General features: G+C 35.8%; 2 protein-coding genes across 2 annotated transcripts; one reads left to right on the plus strand and one right to left on the minus strand.

The window, feature by feature from the left end:
- Positions 1-2,805: 2,805 nt before the first annotated feature.
- LOC122416744 (putative uncharacterized protein DDB_G0286901) lies at positions 2,806-3,243 on the minus strand. Its single transcript, XM_043429787.1, has one exon. It carries the CDS (start codon positions 3,241-3,243, stop codon positions 2,806-2,808), a length of 438 nt encoding a protein of 145 aa, XP_043285722.1.
- Positions 3,244-4,995: 1,752 nt separating this feature from the next.
- On the plus strand, positions 4,996-8,949 carry LOC122416745 (E3 SUMO-protein ligase ZBED1-like). The gene is made up of 4 exons (XM_043429789.1): positions 4,996-4,999; positions 6,128-6,369; positions 6,446-6,665; positions 7,364-8,949. Exons 1-4 carry the CDS (start codon positions 4,996-4,998, stop codon positions 8,947-8,949), a joined length of 2,052 nt encoding a protein of 683 aa, XP_043285724.1.
- Positions 8,950-9,524: the final 575 nt, after the last annotated feature.

Genomic DNA, 9,524 nt, shown 5'->3' on the forward strand with positions numbered 1-9,524 from the left:
CGCATTTTGAAGGAGAGACATTCAGCTTTATTTCAATTGTTTTTTTAAGTCTCTACGACTTTTCTTACAGGTACAATGTCATTTTGAAAACATTCTTTTTTAGGCTTTTTATTGTTTTCAACTGCACCGTGTTTTGAGACGAAATTTATTGTCCTGCATTCTACGAGCGAGTCTTCGAAGACATAAGCTTCAGCTTCAATTTTGTTTTTAGAATAGTTCAGTACGGTTTTTTTCGAACAATTATTTCGCTTTTAGGAAAAAAAAATACAAATTTTGGCAATTGCCGTGTATTGCGACAAATATTAAATTTCACAGGATATTTCTAGAGTGAAAAAAGCTGCATCTGCGAATGTGTTCCAGTCGATGGGATTTTTTTAGATTTTTTCCCATAATTTTTTTTTTATAATCTTTTTAGTGGAATTTGAAGTACGTTAATCGTCATGACCCGTTACGATGGGACTTTAAACAAAACTTCAGAAGAGAAAGAAGTTTCAGTATTTCATTTTCAGCTTATGGGAATTTTTTCAGATTGAGTTGCAAATTTCGTTTGTGCAACAACTTTTACCTAAGGCCAGCAGACGACAGGGCTGTCAATGTACTTGTCGCGAGACTCCACCGAGTTTCTTAATTCTGATCGTTCCTAAATTTATCTGGGTTTTTCGAGAACTAACGCAATCGCGTCTCCGTAATAAATAGCGCTTTATTATTATATTTGAATAATAAATATAGTTCTCGAAAAGCCCGCATCAATATCAATTGATAAATTTCATTGATATAATACGATATGATCAATTTTAATAAATCAACGTTCAGAATAAAAGTTTTTGCTCAGACAAAAATTGCTACTCAATCTGTCCCATCGTAACGAGTTTAATGATCAACGTACTTCAAATTCCACTGAAAAAATTATAAAAAAAAATTATGGGAAAAAATCTAATAAAATCCCATCGACTGGAACACATTCGCAGATGCAGCTTTTTTCACTCTAGAAATATCCTGTGAAATTTAATATTTGTCGCAATACACGGCAATTGCCAAAATTTGTATTTTTTTTTCCTAAAAGCGAAATAATTGTTCGAAAAAAACCGTACTGAACTATTCTAAAAACAAAATTGAAGCTGAAGCTTATGTCTTCGAAGACTCGCTCGTAGAATGCAGGACAATAAATTTCGTCTCAAAACACGGTGCAGTTGAAAACAATAAAAAGCCTAAAAAAGAATGTTTTCAAAATGACATTGTACCTGTAAGAAAAGTCGTAGAGACTTAAAAAAACAATTGAAATAAAGCTGAATGTCTCTCCTTCAAAATGCGCTTTGTTGCATCCGAATATATTGACTACTGACGTAGTGGCATAAAAGAGAGTGCGGGAACTTTTTTAGACTTTTATTCGGAAACTTTTGCCCGGTATTGGATTTAAAAAAAGAAAGAATATCCTCGAGAACGTTTTAGCATATTATTGGATCAATAAAAAAAGAAGTAAAAAATGTAATCTGGTAGTTGGAATTTTACGATTTTTCAATTTTCAAAATTTTGCCGATTCATCATTTTTTGAAATTTTTTTACAAAATATACTTGTTTATAGCCCCAAATAACTCCTTTGAGAAAAAAATTGTATAATTCGAAATGTTCCATAACATTCGAAGAAAAAATTTTCAATTTCTTCTCATTGGCAGAACTTTATTTGATATAATAGAAGGATACTAATAACAAAAAATCATACAATTCGGAAGGGGTCGATTCCAACCATTGGTTGATTTGATATGGAATTACCCATGTTTAAAAAAATAATTCAAAGAAATTACTGTAAAACGCCTTGACGATTTTCGTCGACTCTATGGGCGTCGTTCCCGCATGTCTCCCGTAATAATTTATTTTGGACGCTAATCTGTCAGAAATCGCCTCTTTTACCATAGCGCCGGCACAGGCATTTGCCGTTGGCCCGCCGAGGTTACTTAAGTAGCGTATCTGTAATCGGAATTTTTTTAATGATACATGTAATGTTTCAATAAATCAATGTACCGTTTGGTAGAGTGTTTAAAATTTTTAATAACAAAAGGTACAAATATATACGTACGACCTCTCGATGCATCTCCCTCGTCGAGTTCTCATACTCGGTCAGGGAGGCTATTGATTTGAACGACAGGCAGTCAGGCTTCACTGGATATCCCGGTGGATCCTGCTCCTCTAGGAAAATGTGCAGTTTCTTTGCGTTTTCCTTGCTCCGGTCATACGCTGCCTGCGCAATCCTTTTGGTTTCTCTGAAAAGCAAATAACCGTTGAAAAAACGACTGTTTTTTCAAATTCACGATAAGGTTAGAAAAAAAATATTCCTTCAGGTTTGCAGCGGAACCTTCTAGGGAATTCATTTCAGTTTTCAGAACTGCCCTTCAATCTTTCATGCAACCGTTGGTTGCCAAAAAAGAAGGGTTCTTTTTGATTTTAAGTTCACCATTTCAGCAAGAAATGTTTGTATCGAGGTTTCAATAAAAGCAAATTGAAGCTAAATAAACAAGCTATTCGGTCAATTAGTTGAAAAAAAAATTTCCAAGCACGAGCACTTAAAAAAAAAGCATAAAAATTTGCACAATTTTTTTCTCACACTACTTCTCAAAATTACGCAGAATATATAGCTATGCGTCGTGTTTTGCCATAAAAACCACTAGAAGTTTGAAAAAATTTTGTGACCCCTCAATTTTTCTCGTTAGTGTACTATGTCATAATTATTGTGCAATAATTGTGTAGTTGAATCTTACCGGATTTCCGTCAAGATTTTTGTGAGCTGGTCTTTTATCTCCATATTTTGGGTCATCTCGGCGCGTGGGTTTCTTGTCTCCCTCTCACGGCCGTTGTTGTCGTCGTCCATTTGTTGGTCATTGTTTTGTTGCTCGTAATTATGTCTACCGTTTCTGCCATCATTCCGTTTCCGTCGTTATTCCTGTTGTCGTTGTTTCCGTCGTTATTCCTGTTGTCGTCATTTCCGTAACCGTCGTTTCCGTAATTGTTTCCGTCGTCATTTCCGTAACCGTTGTTTCCGTAGTCGTTTCTGTCGTCGTTAATGTTTCCGTAGTCGTTTTCGTAGTTGTCTCTGTCGTCGGTGTTTCCGTCGTCGTTGTTTCCGTCATCGTTGTTTCCGTCGTCGTTGTTTCCGTCGTCGTTGTTTCTGTCATCGTTGTTTCTGTCGTCGTTGTTTCTGTCGATGTCATTTTCCGTATTCGTCGGTTCGCGTAGATGTTCCTGCGACATCGAAACCCTGTGACATACTCATAATAAGAAATTGGAGTATCATTCTCAAAAAAAATGCTGCAAATTAAAATCTGCAAATTGCTTCCTCAAGATGGTCAAGATGCACGATGCTCAAAGCTTACTCTATGAGGTGCTATATTTTTCATTTTGGTTTCCTCATAGAGGAAGCTTTGAGCATCGTACATCTTTACCATCTAGAGGAAGCAATTTGCAAATTTTAATTTGCAGCATTTTTTTTATATACAAGGAAATAATGTATTTTCTCTACCTTCTTTTACGAACTTTAATTTATCTCTTTGTTTAAATTCATAAAAAAAAAAACTAAATGATGAGCCACCAGAAAAAACAGTTTGCAGCTTTCAATTTTCATCGTTTTTCTATTTACATTGAAATTAAATAATTCAGACAACTTTGCTGGAAAGTATAGAGGAAGTACAGACTTATACACAATATCTTACAATACTTCCAAAAATAAACCGCTCAACCGATATTCCCCAAATTCAATACCAAACTTCAGTAGTAGAGCTATGCCGCTTCCGCACCATGTAGGAATCTACCTTACCGACCGTCGGTAAAGTAGATTCCCTCTGTCGGTAAAGCAGATTCCCCCGTCGGTAAAGTGGATTCTCCTTTTTACCCAAACGTCGGTAAAAAAGGATGAGCACTTTAACCCAAACATCGGTAAAAAAAGATGAGCACTTTAACCCAAACAAACTAGGGATGTTCGATTCCGATTCGATTCTTTGAAATATCGATTCTTTTAGTTGGAGAATCGATATTCAGAATCGATTATTTTCTTCCGATTTGGATAAGAATCGATTCTGTTACTTAAGAATCGAACATTCGATTTTTTGTGTTTAACTTTTTCAAATAAAAAACGTAATTGCAAAAAACTCAGACATTTGGATGGTTGTCTTCCAACAGCTTGATACAGTGTCGTCTGTGGTGGTAGGAACATATTGTGTCGAACACTGTCACACTATGTCGCTTTGTGTGGTAGCCGGAAAGCTCCCAAATAAATATTTGAAACAAAAATGATTCCGTTGCCTATTCTTCTTCTTCTTCTTCTTCTCTGTTTGGCTATACTCCCGGCAACCCGGTACGTGAGTCTAGCCTGGTCACTAGTTTATCCGCTTCGGCCAAAGGTCGTTCCGTTGCCTATTGATAAGGGTATGGTCGTGTAATCTTAAACTAAGAATGTAACACTCCGAGCGGGAATTATAGTAACTATTATTTCGAATGATTTAGTTTTGGGTGGGTTCGATTGATAAGGAGTTGAAACTCGCCTTGCGAATTTCTCTTCAATAACTCAAGACAAAGATTTAAATGTTTGATGAATATATTGACGAAAATATGGATCTTGACTCTTCGGCTGACAACAATGTTCTCTCTAATTCTATTCCGTTCGACTTTTAGTCTCACAAATCTTTTGATTCTCACGCGCAGACTCCGTACGCTCCGCTCATACGCGGACCAATCACGCTGGTTTTCATCCTCCCACTCATTCAATTCTAGGGTCTCGCGACCCACGCTTCGGTTTCACACGCTCGCTTCGCAACCGCACAATGCCCTTATTATTCTAGGTCCTTAGCATAAGAGTGACGAAGGATATGTCCTAGCCTAATGTTTATAAGATGAAAGTGGGTAAAAGTATCGTATTGGGATATTAAAACTATTTACATAAGAAATCAAAGAAAGCCTTATTTCGATACATTTCAACGTATGGAGATTATTATAATGTAAACTATAAGAATGAGTTAGTCAATACGTTCATATTTCTTATCGACTAGCGGTTATTGTTTATGCTATACTTATATATTAGTCACCCAAGTCCGTCACGTTCCTCTCATTTAATAATATTTCAATGATCAAATTATCAAATCCGTATGAAATGCTAAAGTACGAAATTCGTAAATTCGCGGTCCTTAGCGCAGAAATCAGCGCACTCTGGTGACGAATTACGCATTCGTCACAAGAATACGACCCAGGCGACCCTAGCGGATTTTTAAAAAACCACTGTTAGAGTACACTCAGCTGTAAATGTGATGTCAACTTTCGATAATTATCGATGAAAATAGGTACGGATCAGATATATAATGATTAAATGAGTAATTTTATAAAAATGAACAGTAGGTGATTGTCGAATATCCAACTAATACCGCAAAATAACTAGCTATTATAACATGCATTCTAATAGCATCATTTTTATGAGTAACGCGAGCGCCGCCTCGGTGGTGTAGATCGTCTATCATCATTGGCTATTCGATATTCGACTTTCGAAGTTCCTTGGTCGAAGCGGTCAATCGGACCGCCAGGCTAGTCTCACGGGCAGAAGTGAGCCTAGCCAAAACCGAAGAAGAAGAAGACTTTCGAAGTTTTGGTTCTGCCGGCTGTAACGGAGTGTAACGGAATGTGAACGTGATGATAACAATCGGTGAAGTTGTAACAATCAGTGGAGTTTATTGAATGAAAAGATTTTATAAAGACTTTGGTAAGTACACATTTTTTAAGTTTACTGCACAAACTTTTTCGTTTAACCTGTACAATTAATCCTTTTGCACTTTTCATGGTTTTGTTTTCACGGTCACGGTATATCCATTAAACATCTTTCTTCTCCCCTTTACCCGCAGAATTTATTGTAAGGCTTGGCTTTGACTGATTTGAGTGTTGGTGGTGGATACCAAACGCTAGAAAAAGTGTGTATATCTTTTCGGGTAATCTTTTGAAATGTCGAAATTAATCTCACTTTTTACTTAAGCTGACTTTTTAACACATTTTTCTTTTCCTTCGCTGCGTTTTTGAATTTCTAATATTCTTTAATCAGAAAATTATTTTCTTAATTTCACTTGTTTTAATGATTAAACAAATAATATACTGCCTACAGTGCCCAAAGTGAGACAATCCGTCGTCTGGAAATTTTTCCTGAAATCTGCTGACAATGACGGTGACTCCACATGCAAAATTTGCAATAGAGCAGTAAAGTCTGGTGGAAAAGGTGGTGGTACAACAAATCTGAGAAACCACTTGACTCGCAATCATAGCGAAAATGCTCAAATCAAATTAGCATTAACAAAAAATCAAAACGGTGATGAATACACTTGTAATCAACAACAAGGAAATATATCAGTATGTGGAAATCTTATAACTGGCATTCTTTCAATACTTTTACTATAATTTATTCACTCTTGTCGTTTATTTTTAGGAAAAATCAATAGCATTATCAATGCCTTCAGCGTCATCAACATCCATGCAAATGGACCTCAGTGAATCTGACTGTGATTCGCCAGATTCACCAACGCATACGTCTTCGCCAGCACTTTCGGAAACGAGAAAAGGATTCATCAGTGCTAATGTACAAAAGAGATCATCTGCAGTTCAGCCAAAAATCGACAGCTCTTTTAAGCAAATCAGGTCATTTGAAGGTAATATTTATGTCTGTTTACATATACACTACTGTTGGAAAGTTTCTAGAACTTTTTAAGTAAGTTGAGGCATTAGAATGAAAATGATGTCATCGCTTTTAAACCGATTGCATCTTATAAAGTGAAGTGTAAAAAAAAATCAGTTAAATTTTCAGACAGTTTAGGAGCGTCGTTGCTGAGAAAAATCAATAACAATTTGGGCCAAACAACATGTAACCTTATGGAAGTCAAGACACATTCAGTGATATCTCTGTTAAAAATGATGCTAAAAATATGAAATTTTTTGGGCAACATGAACAAGGCTTGCTGAATAATGTCAATTTTTTTTTTAGATTTATTAGGAGATTTGCTGAGATTATATTAATAATCATCTGTTTCCCGTGCAGTTTTTTTAGGCTAGGATCGTCACCGTCCGTGTTTTCGACTGAGCTTTCACCAGTTTTTTGTCTTTTTTCCCCCAATTCTTCTTTAAAGTGTATGCAACATTGCCAAACTGTAAACTGGCCTAACTTTTAAAAGGTACAGATCATAACTTTTGGGTAAAAAAAATGACTGTACGACCTCAACTTCCTTAATCACAAAATCGAATATTCAAAGCAAAGCGCCGTTTTTTTTGTAAAATGAATTAAATTGGTTTCTAAGTTCACTGATTGGTATCCTTATTTTGGTAATTATAAAGCCTTGTTTTTCTTTTTCAGTGGGAGGATCAAAAGCAGGAGAAATTACCAATGCCATACTTTTCATGATTGCCAAGGATAATATGCCTTTTCAGATGGTGGAAAATGAAGGCTTCAGAAACCTCATGAAAACTACTGTCCCTCTTTATTCTATGCCTGGAAGGAAATCAATCACAAAAAAACTAGAAGAAAAATATGAGTACCTCGTAGAATGTGAGAAAGAAAAACTGAAAACAATTGATTACTTCTCGGTAACTTCGGATGTCTGGACCGATGTTCTCAACACCATCAGCTACTTAGGGGTGACTCTTCACTACGAATTTGATAAAGAATTACAATCTACTACAGTCGGTGTTACGGAGTTGACTGAGCGACACACAGCTGAAGTCATCGGAGGATGGTTGAAAAATATTTTACAAGAATGGCGGATTGATGATAACAAAATTGTTGCGATCATCACTGATAACGCATCAAACATGAAAAAAGCTGTCAAAGATTTTTTTGGGCTTACAAAACATATTTCTTGTTTTGCTCATTCCATAAATTTGGTCGCTGAGGATACAATGGATTTCAATGAGGCTACAACATTGTGCATGAAAATTAAAAAAATTGTGACATATTTCAAACAATCCACGATCGCGGCTGACGAATTACGGAAGGCTACTCACCTCAAATTGACACAAAGCGTTGAGACACGGTGGAATTCAACTTTCGCTATGTTAACAAGATTCAGTCTGCTATCAAAAGAAGTCGGATCAATTTTGCTAAGCAACCCGAGTTCGCCGGAGATGTTGACTGCATCGGAATTACAATTAGCAAACGAAATTGTTCGGATACTCCAACCGCTTGAAAAAGTTACCACGGAGCTTTGTGCGGAAAAAATCGTTACAGTTAGCAAAGTGATTCCGCTGATCAATTGTTTAAAAAATAAAATCGCACAACTTCGAAAGAATCTCGAAACGCCAACTGCATTTGCTTTGCTTGACCGCCTTGAAAAATCAGTTTCATTGCGGTTTGGGCAAATTGAAAATAATCCTATTATGGCAATAGCAACGATTTTGGATCCACGATTCAAAAAGTTGCACTTTAATGATCGTTTGGCATATTCGAAAGCGATCAACCGTATTGGCCGCTCGATGACTGAATTGGATCAAACCGTTTTTTCGAATGATAAAACTACTGAAACGCCGGTGCAGGTGCATAGCCAAAATGATGATCTGTGGTCTTTCCATGACGTTTTACTCAACACAAATAGTGGAAACGCTGTTTCTGCTCAAGAACAAAACCAAATGCCAACCGATTTACAGCACTATTTGAATCAACCAATGGTGAATCGAACGCAAGATCCGATACATTATTGGTCGAGTCGCAAAACACTTTATCCGACTTTATGGATGATCGCTCAAAAATATTTGTCAATCGTTGCAACATCGGTGCCTTCTGAAAGATTATTTTCGAGAGCTGGCAATATTTTAACCGATTCTCGAAGTCGACTCTCTCCTGATCACTTGCAGCAACTACTATTCCTAAATTCATTATCTATCAAAGATTGGCAATTGGAAAAACAAAAGATGACATTGACATCAGAATTGAAGCAAAAAAATTAATCAAAATGAACGAATCGAACGAAGAAATGATCAAAAGAAATTTCTAAAATATGATTAAAATGAAAAATTTATCGGAAAAAATTTGAAAAACATGATCAGAAACTAAAAAAGAGACAAAATAAAATTTGTAAAATATGATCAAACTGAAGAAAATATGACAGATCTTCACAAAATTGTCAAAGCCAAATATCATTGGTAAAATTTTGGTCGAATGCGGTACCAACTTTTTTCGGAGGAACTGGAGCCCTGGTGGTCTTCGAAATACATTAGCAATGATGTTCCGGAGAAAAAAAATCGATCGTTTTCGGATTTTATGCTTTAGGTAAATTGTAGAACGCTATTCTGGATAAAAGCCAAAAAAATTGGTTTTTGAATTATTTTTTGCATGAAAAGTTCGAATTAATTTTCGAAAAAACGAAAAATACATTTTGAAAAATGCAACATCAATTGTTGAAGGAAAATTTTTAAAAATTGATGAAAATACAAGTAGTTTATCAGAGACAATTAAAAAAAATATTTGAGGTAACCACGAGCGTTTAGATTTGAATATAATATCAAATATTCATAAAAAAAGC

The sequence above is a fragment of the Venturia canescens genome, chromosome 10 (assembly GCF_019457755.1).
Source record: "Venturia canescens isolate UGA chromosome 10, ASM1945775v1, whole genome shotgun sequence".
NCBI lineage: Eukaryota > Metazoa > Arthropoda > Insecta > Hymenoptera > Ichneumonidae > Venturia > Venturia canescens.

Coding starts and splice junctions, on each gene's coding strand:
- LOC122416744 (XM_043429787.1), bottom strand. CDS start 3,243: ATGTCGCAGGAACATCTACGCGAACCGACGAATACGGAAAATGACATC.
- LOC122416745 (XM_043429789.1), top strand. Junction 6,370..6,445: donor AACAACAAGGAAATATATCA/GTATGTGGAAAT, acceptor GTTTATTTTTAG/GAAAAATCAATAGCATTATC. Junction 6,666..7,363: donor GCAAATCAGGTCATTTGAAG/GTAATATTTATG, acceptor TTTCTTTTTCAG/TGGGAGGATCAAAAGCAGGA.